Source organism: Danio aesculapii, chromosome 15 (genome assembly GCF_903798145.1).
Source record: "Danio aesculapii chromosome 15, fDanAes4.1, whole genome shotgun sequence".
In the NCBI taxonomy this organism is placed as follows: domain Eukaryota; kingdom Metazoa; phylum Chordata; class Actinopteri; order Cypriniformes; family Danionidae; genus Danio; species Danio aesculapii.
The window spans coordinates 37,791,375-37,814,038 of NC_079449.1; the positions used below are offsets into that span (position 1 = coordinate 37,791,375).

Here is a 22,664-nt window from a genome sequence, read left to right on the forward strand (position 1 = left end):
CACACACACACACACACACACACACACACACACACACACACACACACACACACACACATGCACACAGAGAGAGAGAGAGAGAGAAAGAGAGAGAGATACAGTACCCTGTGTAAGTAAAGTCAGGTTAATTTCAAAGAGCAGGTTAAAGAGGGATGCAGTGGTTTAGGTGTTTTGAAAGGTTATCCAATAGAAATCACATGATAAGGTGGTAATATAGGTACAGTTGAAGTCAGAATTATTCGACCCCCTTTTTATATTTTTTTATATTTCCCAAATGATGTTTAACAGAGCAAGCAAATTTTCACTGCATGTCTGATAGTATTTTTTCTTCCAGAGAAAGTCTTATTTGTTTCATTTTGGGTAGAATAAAAGCAGTTTTTAATTTTATAAAAAAACATTTTAAGGTCAAAATTATTAGCCCCTTTAAGCTAATTTTGTTTTTGATTGACTACAGAACAAACCATCATTATACAATAACTTGCCTAATTACCCTAACCTGCCTAGTTAACCCAATTATCCTAGTTAAGCCTTTAAATGTCACTTTAAGCTGTATAGAAGTATCTTGAAGAATATCTAGTCAAATATTATTTACTGTCATCATGTCAAAGATAAAAAAGAAAATCAGTTATTAGAGATGAGTTATTAAAACTATTATGTTTAAAAATGAAAAAAATAAATAAATAAAAATCTTCTCTCTGTTAAACAGAAATTAGGGAAAAATAAACAGGGGGACTAATAATTCAGGGGGGCTAATAATTCTGACTTCAACTATATAAAGATGGTTTTAAAGCTCTGTAGGCTAATTGTATTTTATTGTATTTTTAGTTATCAAAAGAGAAAACGAGGGAAAGACGAAGCATGTTCCAGTAGCCAAGCTTTCCAAAACAAAGCAGGAGAAGATGAGGGAAAAGTGGAGGGAGTATCAGAGAAATTACAGAAAAAACTAAATAGTGCTTAATGATGTTCTAAACTTAACACCCCTATCTATGGACACATCAGCAAATGAGAAAATTCTGCTTCTCGAAAATCCTGAGCCCATGTATAATCACCTTGATGATCATGACTATGAGCAGCCAAGTTTAGAGAGCCTGCAAGTATCCTTAACCCCAACAAGCTAAGAAAAAGGAAGACGGAATAAATATAGTTCATTGCTCAAAGAAAGGGAAAAGCTGAGGTCTGAACTTTGTAAAATTAAAAGGCAGCTCCAAATAGCAAAATAAAATACACAAAACATGAAGAAGAAACTAGAATGGCAAAAGAACAAAAAGAAAACTGTAAGGGAAAATAGCAAATTGAAAGAGAAAATGCAAACGGTTGCAGACAGGTTACAATTCAAACCAGTGTGGTGTATATGGCCTCATCATCCTTTTCCCATACCACTATCTCTCCTTCTATCCAACATGATGAACGTGCTGTATGGGCTCACTTGGAGCCTGTATTAAACGATGCCATAGGTAAATGTAACACAATGCCTAGTAGTCACATATTATCAGTGATGGACCAGTGACCCAATACAGGAACAAGAAAAACTTGTATCTGCTCAGAACAGTTCCTTTTCGGTCTGGATTTTAAAAAGTCACTTGGAACTTCAGTGAGAAATCACATGGAAAAGGAGCTCCTGATGGAGTAGGTGGGGCTGTAAAGTGCATTGCAGATACAGCAGTAAAAAGAGGCACTGACTTGCAAACAGCTGTAGAACTTTACAAATTCTTGAAGGACCAAGACTCTACCATCAAATACTACTGGATATCAGAGCAATACATTGCAAAGTATGGTGAATCTGTACCAAAAAATGTCCCAGCTGTGAAAGGTACTCTCAAAATTCATCAAGTAACCTCTGAAGAACCAGCTTCAATTCAGTGGAGGGAAATGTCATGTTTCTGTGCAAGACCTGGTATCTGCAAGTGCTATGATCCATCTACAATAGATTTCCGCAATGTATCAGAAAATGTTCCCTCAACATCTACCAACTGTTTGCAAGACCTGAAAGGCAAGTTCATTCTGGTCAGATATGAAAGTAAGCCTTTTGTTGGACAGGTCATCAAGGTGGTGGTGAAGAGGTGAAAGTGAGCTGCATGCAACAGCTGGGCAGAAGGAATGCTTTCACCTGGCCTCATCGGCCAGACCTCCTATTCTACCCTAAGTCTGATATCCTGCACATGCTATCTGAGCCAGAACCTTTGAACTTGTGTCATTCAAAGCTCATGACTGAAGACTGGAAGCAGTTCCGAGCACACACAGCCTGAAATATTCTGCCACAATGATGCTGTTTCTGGACAAGAATAGGAAAAAAGTTCAATCACATGCGCAAAAACTCCTAAACAATGATGGTTCACCCTCTCCCCCAGTTTCATCCCCTACCTAATTATACACACATGCATGCACACAATTTTCTAAAATAGGATTTTACTCTGATTATTTGTTACTGTTTTTTTTTTCTTTACTGTAAAATGTAATTTCAATATGAGACATGAGTTGCTAGACATTTGTTTCAGCATTAAAAAGAAAATGAATTCACTTCAACAGAAATTTCTGACTGTCATGCTTGATTTTCTGTGTTAATTTCTTCAACAAGCAATACCTTTTTGCTGTAGAATCAACATGGTCATTTGGTGTAACTGGTTTTATCAATTGGTGTAACCAGTAATTTTCATCAAAATATATTTTTATTCATGGTAAAAAAATGTTAAATTAAAATCAAGTCACCTAGTTTAGTGTAACAAAATAGTTTTTAACAATTTTTACAACATTTGTCAAAGAATATTTAAAAATAAGTTGTGTTTTCAGTATGTGTACAGCCAAATATTGCAAAAACTCTTTAACATTTTAATTTAGTAATAAATAGTAATAAAATGCATTTTTCTATACTATTTAAAATGAAGTATATATTTCTGTGAGTACACTTTCATGCCATCTAGGTTCATTAAATAATAACTATTTGACATTCTTTGGTAGTTACACCATTTGACATTTTCAGGTACATGCAGTATTTATATTTGTAAAAAATGGTGCAAATGTAATTTTTAAGTAATTATTGTGAATGTGGATACAATATATCAATTTTGAACTACCTGATAGATGCTTTTAAAACAAGTTTTTAATAGATTTTTTAATTTCTCACCTTGCTAAACCTTATTTGTCACTGACCCAAAAACAGAATTTACTGCGGTAGATAAAGCTGTTCAATTCTTTCTTTATTTAATAAATGACTTTCACCACAGAGGACAATGCCGACACACTATGAAAGTGTGGTGGAGTTTGAAGCCGTGAGATGTGGAGAACAGACGCTCTTGACACGCTCCAGATGCTCTGGAGGTAATTAATAATATAATAGCATTAATACTAAAATGGTTAAGGCATTTTAGAATGACCAAAACAACATTTCAGATGTTTTACAATGTGCTCAGCCTGTTGGTTTGTCCATTCACACACATTTTCATCATCACATGATCTCTTATAAGAAACCTTTTTTAATACACATACTGGAATTTGTTCAGTAAAAGTGTTTTCATCACAGTTTATGTACATCTTTTCTCATCGAATAAAAAGTGTATCCTACTCAGTTATGCGCATGTTTTTTATGTCTATTTTCAAAAGTTATGTACATCTTGGCCTTTACATCAATCGTTTTTTGTCAGGATCTGTCATTTTATGACTTTAGTTTTTTACATGTTATGATTTTGTTTCTCCACTAGATGTCCTCATTTCTCCCCATGTGTTTGAGTTCAGTAATTACATGATTGTTTTCACATGTGTCCTGTTATGTCATGTGTATTTAAGTTGTCTTGTTTCCCCTGTTTTTTTGCTTGGTTATTGTTGATGCTAGTCCTTCGTTACCGCGAGTCTTGCTCTGCTTTCTTAAAGTCTGTTTATCACAGTATTCTGTGCAACCTTTTTCTTTGTTTTTTGGATGCGTTTCTCCTGTTCAGTTTTTTTCAGAGATATTTTGCCTGTTGGCCTTTTTGTTCCTCCTCAGTCCTATTTCATCTCTGCACTTTTTGTTCCAAATCTGGATTTTTGTTTTTTTGTAAATCTCTCACACTGCAAGTACCATCTCGCTTCTGGGTTCATTATCCACCTGTGGCTGAGTGTTTAAGCATTCAGATTCTAACACTGGAGACCCGGGTTCAAACACCATTGTAGGGGATCAACCTACGTTTTAAGATCAATCAGGGATTTATTAGCTCATTTCAATGAACCGGATCTTGAAGATTTGAATCATTGATTCGACTCAATTGAGTCAGACTGAATCAGATTAAAAGATTCACACTTTATCTACCATTTGTCCTGCAAATAGAAGACATCGTATCTTGCTAATCTTGTTAATGTTATTTACGTGGCCAACGATAATAACATAACACTGTATTGGGTTAACTTTTAGCAAGGTAACAAGATCTACAGCTCGAGGCAATGACTTAGAAGCACATAAACAAGAACACAGTTCTTACAAACTGAGAACAAAGATTTATTGAGCTACACTACAGTACATGAAACTAACTACGTAATAAGCAAACAACAAACAAACGCACACACACACACACATTCACGCATACACACAGAGGCAGTTCAGAGGATGCAAAATGAGTTGAACAACCGTCCCAAATTAATTCTAATACTTCTTACAAGATCTTAGAATAACACCTGAGAAACCACAAAAGCAGAGATATGGCTTATCGTTAACTGCTTAAGATCAATCTGCACCAGATCAGCAAGAGACAACATTAGCTTGTGGTACTTGCGCCCTTTTTGCTGAAGTCGAATTTCCCTCGCCGGCTGGCCTCAGGGAAACACGGTGCTCCTGATTGGCTGGTGGCTTCGGTGACGTCCTTGGGATTCCCTCGCTCGTGAGTGGGTCGTTCTGGGTTACCGAGGTGACGGACTGCTGAGAGTCATTTTGCGGAAGTTTCGTTTCGCAAGTGCGGTTTCGGCGGTCCCGAAACTTAAGAGGTTGGCATAGAGAGTTCGTGGTGACCCAATCGCGTGGCGGCGCAGTATCCAAGCAGGCGAACGGGGGCAGAAAGCAAAACCATGTGCAAGCCAGCTAATGCAAAAAGCAAAGTTTCTTTGTTGCAGGGTGTTTTTAAGTGACCTGGTTTGGTCCATCCCCATGGCACTGTCTTCCAATGAGCAGTTGCCATGAAGGGCGGGGCCACGCCCCGTACCATCATAGAAAGGGTCAATAATTAACAGACTGCATGTAGAATTCTCGTGGTAAGTTTTGTGACTATATCACATCAAAGGTTACACGACGAATACTGTTTGTGCTACTAGTTTTTCATTTACACCAATGTATTGCAAATGTCACTAGCTTTCGTTCAATACCAGACATCATACATTTCAGACACATACAGATAATTTTAATCTGCTATAAGGGTTAAAACAACACATTAATTAACCTGGTTGGTTGGAATAAACATAGCACATGAGGAAAACCATGGCATATTATTTAAAGATACATCTGCCTCAGTTTTGACATTTTAAGAGATTGTCTTTCATTCGGATGCATTTTTTTCTCTTTGTCTCTACGAAATTGTATATCTGGCAGGATGTGCCCGAGGCGAGCACATGACCATGTAGAGGAGTCATTCAAACGTCTCGTGAGGCCGTTCCCGCTGAAAATCCTGTAAAGCCCTATTGTTTAAGTTTATTAGTTATTTACTAGTTAGCTGAAGGGTACCAGAACATCTGCAGCCAAAGTATTGATTCTGCAATTCAAGTCAAAGGTGCTCTGTGATCGTGATGGTATAAGCCCTCAAGCCAGTTCAATGACAGACAATTTGGCGCCCAGTTTCTGAGGTTTCAGATTTAACTAGTGCTGTTCACTGCGATAGGCCATGAGTTACTACACCATTCCTGACAGAATAACCAAGCCAAAGAACAAACATGAACCCAGAATCACACAGTCCTCAGGATCTTCTTGCCACAGTAGCCCATCAGGCTTCTACGGTCCAGCGACATGAGCAAGCCCTAGTGCAGCAAGAAACAATCATGGCCAAACATTCGCAGGTACTTTCTAACATAATGACTTCTATTCGTCAGCTTTTTGACAGGTTACCTTCCAGCCCTACTCCTGCCTCCTCTGTAGCCTCAGTACCCAATGCAGAGACTCGAGTAACCTCTCCACTGACGGAACCTCGAGTGCCACCACCTCAATTCTTCTCAGCTGATCCTAGTGTATGCGATGGTTTCCTAACCCAATGTGCTTTAACTTTTGAATTACAGCCATCTACCTTCCCCTCAGATCGGGCCAAGATTGCGTATGTAATCACCCTGCTGTCTGGTAAGGCTCTTTCATGGGCCACTGCAGTTTGGAAAGCTAAGGCTCCATTCTGTTCAAGTTTTGCAGCTTTCGAAGAGGAGTTTAAGCGGGTTTTTGATCACCCCCACAGTGGCCGGCAAGCCTCTAAGAAACTCCTCACCCTTCAACAAGGTAGTGGTAGTGTGGCCGAATATGCCATCCATTTCCGAATTGTTGCAGCAGGGAATGGCTGGAATAATGAGGCACTCATGGTCTGCTTTCAAAATCTGTCGGTTTTGGCTGTCGGAGGTAATTAAAGACGACCTAGCTACCAGAGAACCTGCTCTGGACCTTGAGACTTTGATGGACCAAGCTATTTGCCTCGATAATCATCTGAGGGAAAGGAAGCTGAACTGTTCCTCAGCCCCCACACCATTTTTCACCCCAACATCCCCTCAAACTTTACACACTGCTCAAGAAGTTTTAGAACCCATGCAGTTGGGTAGAACTCGTCTCTCTCCTACTGAAAGAGAACGTCGCATGAGAGCGCTGTTGCCTATATTGTCTGGTCTGCCTGGTCACTTTCGGTCTACCTGCCCTCAGCTCTCGGGAAACGCTCAGCTCCGTACAGGCAAGGGGGGACTGTAACGGGAGCTACAGTCAGTACCATACCCTCCAAATCTGGGTTATTTCTCCCCATCATGCTCACGTGGGCAGACCAGAAATGCTAACTTCAGGCCTTTGTAGATTCCGGGGCTGCTGGAAATTTCATGGATCTCACCTTAGCCAGAAACTTCAAAATTCCTAACGATCCCCTTCCTGACCCGCTATCTGTCACTGCTCTGGATGGTAGACCGTTAGGTCCAGAAGAAGTCACTCACCTCACCTCCCACCTGGGTCTCTCTGTTTGTCAGCACCAAGAGAAGATTTGCTTTCACTTGATACACTCACCAGAGTTTCCCGTTATGCTTGGGCACCCCTGGCTGCTTCAGCATAACCCTCAAATTGATTGGCCCAGTTTTAAATTGGAGTCCCACATGCCAAACCACCTGCCTGAGTCAGAAACCCTTCAAACCTTTTTTCGAGTCTCAAGAACCCCTTGATCTGTCTCTAGTCCCAGCTCCGTACCACCATCTTAAGGCTGTCTTCAGCAAAAGGAGAGCTACCTCCCTGCCCCCCCACCGCCCCTATGACTGCGCCATTGAGTTGCTCCCAGATTCCTGCCCCCCTAGAGGCAGTATTTTTTTTCACTCTCTCTCCCCAAACGAACTGCCATGGATAACTATATAGATGAATCTCTTGCAGCAGGGATTATCCGGCGATCCACCTCTCCTGCAGGTGCTGGTTTTTTCTTTGTAGGGGAAAAAGATGGTGGACTTCGCCCCTGTATTGATTACAGGGGTCTCAATAAAATCACAGTCCGCAATTGCTATCCCTTGCCTCATGTTCACCGCATTTGAAATTCTTCAAGAAGCCTCCATTTTCACAAAGCTTGACTTGCGCTATGCCTACCATCTCGTGCGCATTAAACAAGGAGACAAGTGGAAGACTGCTTTTAACATGCCCACTGGGCACTATGAATATCTGGTCATGCCCTTCGGTCTCACCAATGCCCCTGCTGTTTTTCAAGCTCTTATTAACGACGTCCTCCCAGATATGCTCAGGTTTGTGTTCGTCTACTTGGATGACATTCTCATTTTCTCAAGTTCCCTCCAAGAGCATGTCAGTAAGGTTCTCAGATACCTCCTTGATAACCACTTATACGTAAAACCTGAAAAATGCCAATTTCATGTGTCCCAAGTTAAGTTCCTGGGGTTTGTCGTCAAACCTGGACAAATTCAGATGGATCCACAAAAGGTCCAGGTAGTTAAAGATTGGCCTTCCCCTTCATCTGTAAAGGAGGTACAGCGTTTTCTGGGTTTCGCCAATTTCTACCGGAAATTTATTATGAACTTTAGTACTGTGGCGGCCCCATTATCTGCTCTCACCAAGGGTAACCAAGCAGGTTTTCTATGGGGGCCAGAGGCCCAACTGGCCTTCAACAATCTCAAGAGTCGCTTCACCTCGGCACCTATCCTTCTCCTTCCCAACCCAGAGAGATCCTTCACAGTTGAAGTAGATGCATCAGATGTAGGTGTTGGGGCAGTATTGTCCCAGAGAGGAGATGACAACAAGCTACATCCGTGTGCATTCCTCTCCCACCGCCTCACTCCCACTGAGAGGAACTATCACATAGGTGACAGACTTACTAGCCGTCAAGTTAGCCCTGGAGGAATGGAGACACTGGCTGGAGGGTGCCAAACACCCTTTCGAAGTGCTCACGGACCACAAGAATCTTGAGTACATCCAACAGGCAAAGCGACTCAACCCCCGCCAGGCACGTTGGTCCCTATTCTTCAACCGCTTCCATTTCACTCTCACTTACCGGCCAGGCTCTAAAACCTGATGCTCTGTCCAGAGTTTGTTCAATCTCCTCAGGAAGATGGCATTGCCACGATCATACCCAGGTGTAAGATCATTGCCCCTATCCAGTGGGACCTCTTGGGAATATAAAGAAGGCCCAAGACCAAGAACCTGATCCTGGAGGAGGACCAAATAATTGTCTGTTTGCCCCTAAAGCTGTAAGAGCTAAGATCCTTCAATGGTGCATTCCTCACAACTTACCTGTCATCCTTGGTCTTCTCGCCTTCTCGAGTTCCTCCTGAGACGGTTTTGGTGGCCCACTATCAAAACGGATGTTGCTACTTTTGTTAAAGCTTGTCCTAACTGCAACCAGAGTAAGGTCCCTCACTGTTCACCCCAGGGACACCTACACCCACTCCCCATACCTCACAGATCATGGTCACACATCTCAATGGACTTCATTACTGGACTACCCTTATCTCAGGGGAACACTACCATCTTAGTCATTGTAGACAGATTTTCCAAGGCAGCACGATTCATTCCCCTACCCAAACTACCCTGTGCTAAAGAAACTGCTGAACTCATTATTAATTATGTATTCCAGGTCTTTGGTGTACCACAAGACATTGTATCAGATCGAGGACCCCAATTCTCTTCTTGATTCTGGCGAGCCTTCTGTCAATCCCTGGGTGCTACTGTGAGTCTATCTTCGGGGTTCCACCCTGAATCTAATGGCCAGACAGAGAGGCTCAATCAGGACCTGGAGACTGCCTTAACGTGCATGGCAGCTAACAACCCTACTTCTTGGTCTCGGTTTATCATGTGGGCGGAATATGCTCACAACACGCTGCGTTCAACTGCAACAGGCATGTCTCCATTCGAGTGCCAGTTTGGATATTCTCCACCACTGTTTCCTGAGCAGGAGGTAGAAGTGGCAGTTCCCTCGGCTCTCCAGTTCATTAAACGTTGCCGTCAGACCTGGAGGAAGGTCCGCCTCAAGCTGCTTAAAGTCTCCCAACATTACCAACGTCAGGCCAACCGCAGACGCAGAGCGGCACCCATTCTGCGTCCTGGGCAAAGAGTCTGGCTCTCCACAAAAAACATTACCCTTCGGTTGGAGTCAATGAAACTCTCCCAGAAGTACATTGGCCCCTTCAAGATTGCCAGGAAAGTCAACCCTGTTACCTACCGTCTATACTTGCCCAAATCCTTAAAAATAAATCCCACTTTCCATGTCTCTTTGTTAAAACCTGTTTTTTCTTCTCCCTTTTCCAGGACAGATAGACTTCCTCCTCGTTACTTTGGGGGCCAGCCAGCCTACACAGTCCGCCGAATACTAGATGTCCATCAAGTGCGTAGATCCCGGCAGTATCTTGTGTACTGGAAAGGCTAAGGTCCTGAGGAGCGCTCCTGGGTTCGGGCCAAAGATACTTTGGACCTCAATCTGATTCGAGACTTTCACTCACTTAAGTTAAGGTTTCCCAACAAGAACGTCAGGAGCCGTTCCTAGAGAGGGGGGGCATGTTTTTTATGTCTATTTTCAAAAGGCCTTTTGGCCTTTACATCAATCGTTTTTTTTTTGTCAGGATCTGTCATTTTATGACTTTAGTTTTTTACATGTTATGATTTTGTTTCTCCACTAGATGTCCTCATTTCTCCCCATGTGTTTGAGTTAATTACATGTAATTACATTGAGTAATTACATGAGTGTTTTCACATGTGTTCTGTTATGTCAAGTGTTTTTAATTTGTCTTGTTTCCCCTGTTTCTTTGCTTGGTTATTGTTGATGCTAGTCCTTCGTTACCGCGAGTCTTGCTCTGCTTTCTTAAAGTCTGTTTATCACAGTGTTTTGTGCAACGTAACCTTTTTTTTTTTGGATGCGTTTCTCCCGTTCTGTTTTTTTCAGAGTTATTTTGCCTTTTGGCCTTTTTGTTCCTCCGTTAACTCAGTCCTATTTTTTCTCTGCACTTTTTGTTCCAAATCTGGATTTTTGTTTTTTCTAAAAATAAATCTCTCACCCTGCAAGTACCATCTCGCTTCTGGGTTCATTATCCACCTGTGGCTGAGTGTTTAAGCACTCAGATTCTAACACTGGAGACCCGGGTTCAAACACCATCCCTGACAATTTTTTATGCTCAAATCCAAAATGCGCAAAATAGGTTTATGGAAATGTAAAGATAAGGCCAGAAATACTGCTTCGTCTTTAAAAAAAAAGGGAAGGACACAGACAGAAACTCAGAGTTTAGAGAATAAAACCTGCTCCTGACCAGGGAGATATTCCAGAAAGCAGGTTATGTGACATACCTGGGTAAGTTTGAGAGTAAGTACGTAGATAACCTCAGCTTTTGTTCCAAAATCGGAGGTAACTCCTGGGGTATGTTAAGTAGCCATAGCAACTTACTCTCTGAAGATAACCTGCTCTGGAGCTATGTTGCTATGTTCCAGAGTTTGTCTGTTTCAGAGAGTTTACTGAGCATTGCGGGTTCTTGTGATGAGAATATTTATGGATGTAGAAGCACAGATATACAATTTTTTTCGTTGTGAGAGGGTTATAGGTGCATAGTTCTTTTCATAACCAAATGGATATTTAAATGAACGTTGTCCGTTTTTCAAAAGAATAGTTATTGTATTTAACAAACCTTTTGAAATCAAACGTGATATACAGTACCACAGGTCTGCGCTTACCATAGAAAAGAGTAGCTCTTTGTATTCGAGTCAGGGCATTTTAGGAAACTGTACCGAACTGTAGCACCATACAGTATGCCTGGCACTGAACTGTTTTATACACTTTTGTACAGTTCCTTGGTCATAAACCACTGCATATCATTACACAGATGATTCAGAGTGTGGCAATAGCGTAGTGGACAGTGCATCTCTAAAGAACAACTGAGCGCACAGCGGGGTGAGTTTGAATCTCACATAGAGATATCGTGTTTTTCTCTCTTTTCCTTTCTGCACCCCTCACATTTTTGTGTAGCTTATATATAATATTATAAGAAGTGGCAGCTTTGTCTTTTGTAGAAAATATATCTATATTGTAAGATGTAGGATGTCGTTCAAATGTATACATCTGTTCACAAACACACACTTGATACATTTTTTAATATCATTTTTTCAGGGTTTCCAAATGCTATTGTGTGCATTAATTGCAGCCGGTTTCAAAGCTCCATCAGTCACTAAAGGACACTGATAATATGAAATCTGTCCATAGTATAAATGTGCAGGTACAACTTAATTTTCTGTCCTTAATCTTTTGGTGTTTCCACTATAAAACTTATTACTGCTTCCACTTACTTGCTCATAAGTGATGACCCCACCTCATCAATATGTTGAGGCTAAATGGCTGATTTTCAGGGAGTAATGATTCAAGTGTATAATACAAATATAGTATAAAAAAACATTGTGTAGAGCAAATGTTGCTTTACACAATGTTTCTTTTTATTATATTTGTATTATACAATTGAATCATTACTGGGCACTACACTGTCACTTGCTGGAGGACAAAGGATACCCTTTTCTGCCTTATATGACACCCTACCTGCAACCTGACACAGAGGAAACCTCAGTGACCCAAGCAGACCAATGAGATGGAAGAGTGCTAAGAAATATAATTTGTCAAATAAAAATATGTTTGATTAAATAGTTTGGACTGAAGCACTGTTCATTTCTTTATTTCCTTAAATAAAATGAATGATTTTTTACACTGCTTTATACACATACCTTTCAACGTGCAACACATTTTTTCTCTACATTTCTCACCTTAAGATGATGCTGATGTGACTTTAATTGTCTTTGAAGATGGACCTTATACAGCTACTTTAGAATTAAAATAAATGAATGAAAGATTGTTTTGTGATACGATAGTGTAATTCAAATATGGAAAAGTGCAGACAAATTCTTACACTGCTTGTTAGTTGAGGCAGAGGTAACGTCCTGGTTACGTACGTAATCCACGCTCCCCGAATAGGGAACGGAGACGTGTGTCTGTATAAACAGACTTTGAGAGTGCTTTAGATCAGTGTTTCCCAACCCTGTTCCTGAAGGCACACCAACAGTACACATTTTCAACCTCTCCCTAATCAAACACACCTGAATCAGCTCATCAGGACATTAGAAGTGACTCCAAAACCTCAAGTTAATGGGTCAGATAAAGGAGACATCCAAAATATGCACTGTTGGTGTGCCTTCAGGAACAGGGTTGGTAAACACTGCTTTAGATGACCAATCACTTCTGAAGATAAGAAAACGGGCCAATGTAATGCCAATTGAATTTGCGGAGCTTAGCTCCACAGCTGAAACTGATGAGGCAATTAGGGCTATATCAGTCAGCTGCAGGAGCCAGCTCATTAGATTTTGCCTGCTGAAGAGCCAATCACTTAGCTCCCAGCTGGAGACTCAGGTGCTGTGGCAGTGGAGACACACATCTCCATTCCCTATTCGGGGAATGTGGGTTACGTACGTAACCAGGACGTTCCCCTTTATAAGGGAACTTCTACGTGTGTCTGTATAAACAGACTTTGGGAGACTGTATGGAAAGCGCCACAGCAGCTAAGCCCGTCGCGCTCCTGATGTGTAGTTTGCCAAGCCAAAGCGTGAGCGCACTGACATCAGCAAGAGCGCAACCTTGCAACGTCCCCTAGGCCCAACATATTACCATTACATGAGAATAAAAGTTTGAAATCGGGGGTCGTAAGTGTGCTTTTACCTAGCTAATATAGACTAGGGATTTTGGAAATACGACCGTACGTTGGGAAAGCTGCCAGTCCCCGAAGGGGGAGGACGCAGCGGAGACCACCTGCTACCCTAGAAGGGGAGACCTGATGGTAAGGAGACATATGGACTAGCCCTAATGAGGGGGAGTGCTACATATGATAAGCTGGTTAGCGGTTTAGGGAAGACACGGGACTGCCTAATGAGGGGGAACACACCATGGTAATAATGCATATGGCATCACCAAATGGGCATACCAACCACACAGTGAGCTATGCACTCGACTCCTCCGTTGAGTCGATGCTGGGGGCCTCGGAGGAATACTCTAGGGTGTGCCCGGGAAGAGGAACTTACTAGTTTACATTTACATTTACATTTAGTCATTTAGCAGACGCTTTTATCCAAAGCGACTTACAAATGAGGACAAGGAAGCAATTTACACAACTATAAGAGCAGCAGTGAACAAGCGCTATAGACAAGTTTCAGGTGTGTAAAAGTCTAAGAAGCAAAAACATTAGTAGAATTTTTTTTTTTTATTTTTTTTTTGAGAGAGAGAGAGAGGGCACAGTGGTATAGCCAGAGAGGCAGTTGCAGATTAGGAAGTAAAGTGGAGACTAAACAGTTGCGTTTTTAGTCGTTTCTTGAAGACAGCAAGTGACTCTGCTGTTCTGATGTAGTTAGGGAGTTCCTTCCACCAACTGGGCAGATTGAATGTCAGAGTTCGGGAAAGTGATTTCTTCCCTTTTTGGGATGGAACAACGAGGCGACGTTCATTCACAGAACGCAAGTTTCTGGAGGGCACATATATCTGCAGAAGTGAGAGCAGATACGAAGGAGCACAGCTAGAGGTCACTTTGTAAGCAAACATCAGAGCTTTGAATTTGATGCGGGCAGCAACTGGCAGCCAGTGCAAACGGGTGAGTAGCGGAGTGACATGTGCTCTTTTGGGTTCATCAAAGACCACTCGTGCTGCTGCGTTCTGAAGCAGCTGAAGAGGTTTGATAGAACTAGCTTGTAGCCCGGCTAGCAGAGCGTTGCAATAAGCCAGTTTGGAGAGGACAAGAGCTTGAACAATGAGTTGAGCAGTATGTTCAGATAGGAAGGGTCGGACCTTTCTGATGTTGTAGAGTGCGAATCTGCAAGATCGAGCAGTTCTAGAAATGTGGTCAGAGAAGTTCAGTTGGTCATCAATCGTAACTCCAAGGCTTTTTACCATTTTGGATGCAGTGATGGTTGCTCCATCCATCTGGATTGAAAAGTTATGGTGAAGAGTCGGGTTGGCAGAAACTTCAAGCATTTCCGTTTTCATGAGGTTAAGCTGGAGATGATGATCTTTCATCCAGAGTGAAATGTCTGACAGGCAGGCTGAAATGCGAGCTGGAACCGAGGGATCATCAGGGTGAAAAGAGAGGTATAGCTGGGTGTCATCAGCATAGCAGTGGTAGGAAAAACCGTGTTTCTGGATGACTGTTCCTAAAGATGCCGTGTAGATAGAGAAGAGAAGTGGCCCAAGCACAGAGCCCTGAGGTACCCCAGTGTTTAGATGCTGTAGGTTGGACACCTCTCCCCTCCACGACACCCTGAATGACCTGTCCGAGAGGTAGGAACTGAACCATTGAATAACAGTGCCTGCGACGCCCAGTGACTCAAGTGTAGATAGCAGGATCTGGTGGTTTACAGTGTCAAAAGCAGCTGATAAATCCAGCAAGATGAGGACAGATGATTTAGAGTCTGCTTTAGCCAGTCTGAGATCCTCCACGACCGAGAGCAGGGCAGTCTCAGTTGAGTGGCCTTTCTTAAAGCCAGATTGCTTGTTGTCCATGAGGTTGTTTTGAGTAAGAAAGTCTAGGACTTGATTGAACACTACTTTCTCCAAAATCTTGGCCATGAATGGAAGCAGGGATACCGGTCGGTAGTTTTCAAGTAGCGTTTGATCCAGGTTGGGTTTCTTTAGCAGAGGGGTTACCCTAGCCTGCTTAAATGAAGTAGGGAATAGACCAGAGTCAAGAGATGTGTTAATTATGTGAGTCAGTGTTGGTATGACTGCAGGAGAAATGGCTTGCAGGAGATGAGAGGGAATGGGATCAAGTGGACAGGTGGTTGCATGGCTTGATAGCACGAGATTGGACACCTCAGACTCAGAGAGCTGGGAGAAAGAGGTGAGTGTGTGTGGTGTTGGTGGTGTATCTTGCGTGTTTGTTGTAGGTGCAGCAAATTGAGCACTGATTTTTGCAGTTTTGGTGCAAAAGAATGTAGCAAAGTCATCAGTAGTGAGTGTGGAGGATGCGGGTGGAGAAGGAGGATAGAGGAGGGAGGAAAATGTTTTAAAAAGCAAGCGAGGATTGGTGGCACTGTTGACTTTCTGACGGAAGTATGTCTGCTTTGCAGAAGTAACCTCAGTCGAGAAAGAAGACAGAAGAGTTTGGTATGCTATGAGCTGTTCAGGATTTTTAGTTTTTCGCCAACTTCTCTCAGCTGCCCGAAGTTTTGAGCGATGCTCACGGAGAACATCAGAGAGCCAGGGTGCTGGAGGATTTTCACGGGTTGGTCTGGATGTAAGAGGGCATAGTCTGTCTAGACATGATGTTAGCGTGGAGCAGAGTGTTTCAGTGGCACTGTTCGTATCAAGTGCAGAGAGTTTGCAAGATGGAGGAAGAGAGTTAGAAACAATGGTGGATAGTCTATTGGGTGAGAGAGAGCGTAGGTTTCTGCGAAAGGCAACTAGAGTTGGAGTGTGTGGCGGCTCAGGAGTAATGTGGATGTTGAGAGAGAGAAGGAAATGATCTGATGTTTGTAGTGGAGTTACTAGTGTTTGATCAGCGAGGCAATGTCGAGTGTAAATAAGGTCTAGTTGATTACCTGATTTGTGAGTAGCAGAAGTAGGTGCTCTTTTGAGGTCGAAAGATGCAAGCAGAGTCTGGAAGTCAGCAGCTTGAGGTCTTTCAATGTGGATGTTGAAGTCACCTAGCACCAACAAGGGAGTGTCATAATCAAAAAAAGATGAGAGAAGAACATCCAGTTCATCTAAGAAGTGACCTAATGTACCCGGTGGGCGGTAGATGACAACCACATTTATGCGAAAGGGGTGGATAATGGTGACTGCATGGAATTCAAAAGAGCTGATTTTTGGCAGGGACTGTCTCTGAGTGAATTTCCATTCTTTGGAAATCAGTAGTCCAGTCCCACCCCCTCTCCCTGTCAGACGAGGAGTGTGGGAAAGAGAGAAATTAGTAGAAAGAGCTGCATGTGTAGCAGTGTCCTCCGGTCTCAACCAGGTTTCAGTTAGAGCCATGAGACTAAAGTCAGAATGAGTGGCTATGGAGGTAATAAAATCTGCTTTGTTAACAGCAGATTGACAATTCCAGAGGCCCACAGAGAGAGAGAGTTGTGAAATAGAGGATACATGAATTGATCGAAGGTTGTGAGGGTTGCGCCTGCAGCGTACCTCCCGTGCTCTGCGAGTATTAGTAACAACAGGAATTAGTAAACACATAATAAAGTGCAAGGAAAACAATAATGAGTGCAGAGATAAAGTAAAATAATAAAGAAAAAATACTCAAGTGCTTTGTCGGTGTCTTTGCTCGGTGGAGTCGCGCAGGTAGAGTCGATGGTCTTTACACTCGTCGGTCTTCACACGAGGCTGCCGCGACCACTGCCGCGGTGATACTAGTCGCTTATATACACCCCCGAGCGCTTTGCTAATTGAGTTCAGCTGGACACGCCTCAAAGTTAAAAAACACGCGAAAATTGCAGCGGCGGGGGCGCGAAAAACCTCCCGCTCGGCACACAAGCTCTTACAGTAAACAAAGGAAACAGTGGCTAAAGCTTGCTAGTACTAAACACAGATAGCTGAAAACAATTTTAAATGTCCAACAACCAATACACAACCAGCTGAAACAAGTCTAAGTGTTCTCGAACTAAACACAGCAACTGAAAACAGGTCTAAGTGTACTTACTCGGTGTTGCTCTCGGTGCTAACGTGCTTCTCCTGCTAGCTAAACCTAATGTGTTCAAATATATAGTGATTACCTGGCGTTTGGACACGCCTCCAAGTTAAAAAACACGCGAAAATTGCAGCGGCGGGGGCGCGAAAAACCTCCCGCTCGGCACACAAGCTCTTACAGTAAACAAAGGAAACAGTGGCTAAAGCTTGCTAGTACTAAACACAGATAGCTGAAAACAATTTTAAATGTCCAACAACCAATACACAACCAGCTGAAACAAGTCTGTGTTCTCGAACTAAACACAGCAACTGAAAACAGGTCTGAGTGTACCTACTCGGTGTTGCTCTCGGTGCTAACGTGCTTCTCCAGCTAGCTAAATCTAATGTGTTCAAATATATAGTGTTTACCTGGTGTTTGGACACGCCTCCAAGTTAAAAAACACGCGAAAATTGCAGCGGCGGGGGCGCGAAAAACCTCCCGCTCGGCACACAAGCTCTTACAGTAAACAAAGGAAACAGTGGCTAAAGCTTGCTAGTACTAAACACAGATAGCTGAAAACAATTTTAAATGTCCAACAACCAATACAAAACCAGCTGAAACAAGTCTAAGTGTTCTCGAACTAAACACAGCAACTGAAAACAGGTCTGAGTGTACCTACTCGGTGTTGCTCTCGGTGCTAACGTGCTTCTCCAGCTAGCTAAATCTAATGTGTTCAAATATATAGTGTTTACCTGGTGTTTGGACACGCCTCCAAGTTAAAAAACACGCGAAAATTGCAGCGGCGGGGGCGCGAAAAACCTCCCGCTCGGCACACAAGCTCTTACAGTAAACAAAGGAAACAGTGGCTAAAGCTTGCTAGTACTAAACACAGATAGCTGAAAACAATTTTAAATGTCCAACAACCAATACACAACCAGCTGAAACAAGTCTAAGTGTTCTCGAACTAAACACAGCAACTGAAAACAGGTCTAAGTGTACTTACTCGGTGTTGCTCTCGGTGCTAACGTGCTTCTCCTACTACTAGTACTAGTAAAGTAGGAACCCCCCCACCCCCCCACCCCCCCTATCTCCACTCGGAGGTTATAGAGCATCGCAAATGTGTTAGGTGTCGCCCAACCTGCAGCTCTGCAGATATCTGAGAGAGAGGCGCCGCGTGCTAACGCCCACGAGGAAGCGACACCTCTAGTAGAGTGCGCTCTCACGTTAGGAGGGCGCGGCTCTCCCTGGCATTGATAAGCAAGGGCGATGGCATCAACTAACCAGTGGGCCAACCTCTGTTTTGATACGGCACTTCCCTTCTGCCGACCACCGTAACAGATAAAGAGCTGTTCACATGATCTTACATTTTGCGTTCGTTCCACGCAAAGGCGCAAAGCGCAAACGGGACAAAGCAGTGAGTGGGATGGGGCTGCCTCCTCCGCAGGCAGCGCTTGCAGGTTCACCACCTGACTAAATGGGGTGGTAGGAACCTTGGGCACATAGCCAGGTCGGGGTCTCAGGACAACGTGAGAGTAACCCGGCTCGAATTCAAGGCACAATTCGCTGACCGAAAATGCCTCCAGATCCCCAACTCTCTTGAATGATGCCAATGCCATCAGCAGAGCTGTCTTTAATGACTGAATTCTAAGAGATACCGAATTGAGTGGCTCAAACGGATCTCTCTGCAGACCCACCAGGACTATAGAGAGATCCCAAGAGGGCATGAGAGGGGGGCGGGATGGATTTAATCGCCGCGAGCCTCTGAGGAATCGGATGATTAGATCATGCTTCTCGAGCTTGTTGCCATCCACCGCGTCATGATGAGCGGAGATTGCAGCCACGTAAACCTTCAGTGTGGACGGTGACAGCCTACGCTCCAGCTTATCCTGAAGGAAGGATAACACAATGCTAATCTGGCAAGTTCAGGGGTCTTCTTGGCGAGAAGCGCACCGCTCAGAGAATAGACTCCACTTTAGGGCGTAGGCATGCCTTGTAGAGGGTGCTCTAGCCTGAGTGATGGTGTTAAGTACCCCGGGCGGTAAGTCACCTAAGTCCTCCACGCTCCGTCTATGGACCACACGTGGAGGTTCCAGAGTTCTGGGCGTGGGTGCCAGATGGTGCCCCGTCCCTGAGAGAGGAGGTCCTCCCTTAGGGGAATGCGCCAAGGAGGGGCCGCCACGAGGAGTGTGAGCTCCGAAACCCAGGTCTGGTTGGGCCAGAGGGGCGCAACAAACAAGACCTGCTCCTCCTCCTCCCTGACTTTGCACAAAGTTTGCACAATTAGGCTCACTGGGGGAAACACATATTTGCGCATGCATCCGATGGCCAGCTGTGAGCCAGTGCATGCGTGCCGAGGGGGGCCTCGGTCAGGGAATAAAACAGCTGGCAATGTGCATTCTCGGTGGAAGCATACAGATTGATCTGAGCTTCACCGAAGCGCACCCATATCAGCTGGACCGAATCGGGGTGGAGTCTCGACTCTCCTCGGGACACTAGCTGCCGTGAGAGCGCATCGGCTGCACCATGGCTGCGGATGCCAAATGCCCCAGGAGCCTCTGAAAATATTTCAGTGGGACCACTATCTTCCTGTGGAGCTCATTTACACAGGATTACATTAGCCTGGCGTGCTCCTCGGAGAGGTGCGCAACCATAGCAATCGAATCCAGCTCCAGCCCGAGGTAAGAGATCCTCTGCACAGGGCAAAGTTTGCTCTTCTCTCGGTTGACCTTAAACCCCAACAGGTCGAGGTGCCGAAGCACTTTGACTCTGTGCATAATCAACTGATCACTAGAGGAGGCTAGAATGAGCCAGTCGTCGAGATAGTTCAGTGTGCGGATACCCGCAAGCCGCAGTGGCGCTAGAGCACCCTCCGCGAGCTTGGTGAAAACCCACGGAGACAGAGAGAGCCCGAAGGGGAGAAATTTGTACTGCCATGCTCGTCCTTCGAACGCAAGCCGGAGAAAGGGGCGATGGCATGGAAGAATAGAGACATGAAAATGCGCGTCCTTCAGGCCTATGGCTGCAGACCAATCCCGTGGACGGACGCTCTAAAGCAAGAGTTTCTGCGTAAGCATTCTGAAAGGCATTTACTGTAAATGACAGTTCAGTCTGCGCAGATCTAGGATTGGTCTTAACCCCCCGCTCTTTTTGGGAAAGATGAAATACGGGCTGTAAAACCCGGACTCCATCTCGGCTGGAGGGACCTGCTCGATTGCATCCTTGGCCAGGAGGACATCAATCTCCTCTCGCAAGACAGGGGCGCTCTCAGGCATAACACCCGTGAACTTGGGAGGGCGAATAGCGAACTGAATCACATAGCTGAGTCTGACCATCCGTATGAGCCACCGCGACGCGCTGGGCAGCGCTATCCAGGCTGGCAGAGTGCGCGCTAATGGCACCATCGGAGCGATCACTGATGTGCCAGCGGAGGGGCAGCTCAGGATGGGAGTGCTTATCCCGGGAAGCGGTGCGTCCCGAGGTAGAGCTGAAAATAAGAGAATTTCTCTTACCTTCCTCCCTGGATCCCGTAGTGAGGCCAGAGTGAGAGAAAGGAGTCCGTTCTGCTGCACTCTGAGGGCCTGAGGCAAAGGGTCCCGGTGCTGTGAGCTGGAAGGCGTAGCGTCCCAGACTGGCAGTACTCGGGTTTGTGCATCCGGAGAGAGAGGAAACTGCTCTACGCTAATAATCCTCGCCCCCCCCAACCCCCCCCCCCCCCCCCCCCCCCCCCCCACCGAGGAAAGAGCAGGTCCCCTCTTTTCCGAATGGCTCGTCCCAGGAACGCTTCGCGGTCCGTTTACTGGACTTAGCGGCGCCCTGGGGCGGGGGCGTTGCAGTACCGCGGGAGGCTCGGCGTTGCCGCTTGGCTGGTGGAGCGGGCAGCGGAAGCGAAGCAGATGTTGAAGCCGCGGGTGGACGCCCTCAGCGAGGCCCACAGCAGTTTAGGCTCTGGCCGTGAGTGACTCAGATAACCTGCACGCTTTGGAAGGGAGTTTGTGCGAATCTCTCAGAGTAGAGCAGCTCTGCGAACAGAGCACACTCCACCTGGGGAATCGCCTTCTCTGCCCCCACGTAGTGCCCGTCTAAGCGGTCCGGCCGCAGCCATCTCCAGTCCCACGGCCGAAGCAGCCCGGGATAACACGGCTAACATGTCCGATTCCAGATCCGAAACCACACTGACAACCCCGAAGGGTGGCAGGGGGTCCGGATCTTCATCGAAGCATGTCAACCCGCCCTCCTATGCAGCGATGGACATCACATCCCCAGTGTCATCTAATGAAAGCTTGGCCAATCCGAAGGATGGACCAGCGCTCGCACTCAAAGCTGAGACAGAGCACACTGACAAGGAGCGAGGGGTCCGCGGGCCCGAAGGCGACAGAATAGCCCCCACTGTAACCCTCAGGCCTGCCTGAGTGCTAACAGCTTGGCGGGGAGCAGCAGGGGTGACTTGCCCTAATAAAAGAGCTTGCCGCGACCTCAGTTGCGCAACAGTCAAGCCATCGCAATGTGGGCAAGAACTGTCCGCGAGCACCGCATCAACATGTTGGACCCTCAAGCATGTGACACAGTACTCATGCCTGTCATCCGGGGCGAGAAAACCACCGCATCCAGAAATGCATGGTCGAAACGGCATCTTTAAAAAGATGCGCTACACGACCGTGTGCTATCTTAGGGAATTCTGCTCTTTGTAGAAACTGCTCTTTTAGATAACCAGCGAAACGCCAAGGGGACGGGAAACCCAGCTCGACCGCCGCTTAAACGTCTTCCCCCGCCCTGGTTTAAGATACATTATTATTACCAAAAATAAAAATGACTTTTAGTATTTAACTAGTTTTGAAATAACTCTATTTGTAAATGTTTGTAAAGTCATTGAATTCTTCAAATATACACATTCACTCAATATAGGAACAAGAAATCGTTAAAACATTTGTCTGAACTTAATGTAGTACATAGATATTTCCCCATGCTTTAAGCCCTACATTCTCTGATTCTAACTATACACAAATAAGAAAACATACTGTAATTATACCAACCCAGGGTCATTCTGAAAACATACTCCTATATACACTTCTGGAGAGTGCCAAATACATCCTAGGATGGGTTTTTTTTTTCAGTTTTTGTTTTCGTGAATTTGCCAGAGGCCATTGTGTATGCTTTTTGTGATCTCAAATTTCTTCAAAAAGTGCCATTTGTGCCTTCTCTTCTCGCGTAAATCCACCAGAGGCCGCTATCGAATGACTGACCCACCCTCCTCCTTCTCTAAACCCAACCACATCGGAGGTTTCTCAATTCCAAGAATGCAGAGAATGGACTTGCGTTTAATTTAGAGAAACTTCTGAAACAAATAAGTTATATCTCTGAACTTTACTAACAAATCCATATAAAATGCTGCG

At 44.6% G+C, this 22,664-nt stretch overlaps 1 protein-coding gene across 1 annotated transcript in view; it reads left to right on the plus strand.

Annotated features, from left to right (window-relative positions):
- Positions 1-6,555, plus strand: part of LOC130241386 (uncharacterized) — a 64,447-nt gene extending 57,892 nt beyond the window's left edge. Inside the window, exons 2-3 of the mRNA XM_056473110.1 lie at positions 6,040-6,138; positions 6,223-6,555. Of these exons, the coding sequence (XP_056329085.1) occupies positions 6,040-6,138; positions 6,223-6,555 (432 nt within the window). The remainder of the gene's footprint in view (positions 1-6,039; positions 6,139-6,222) is intronic.
- Positions 6,556-22,664: the final 16,109 nt, after the last annotated feature.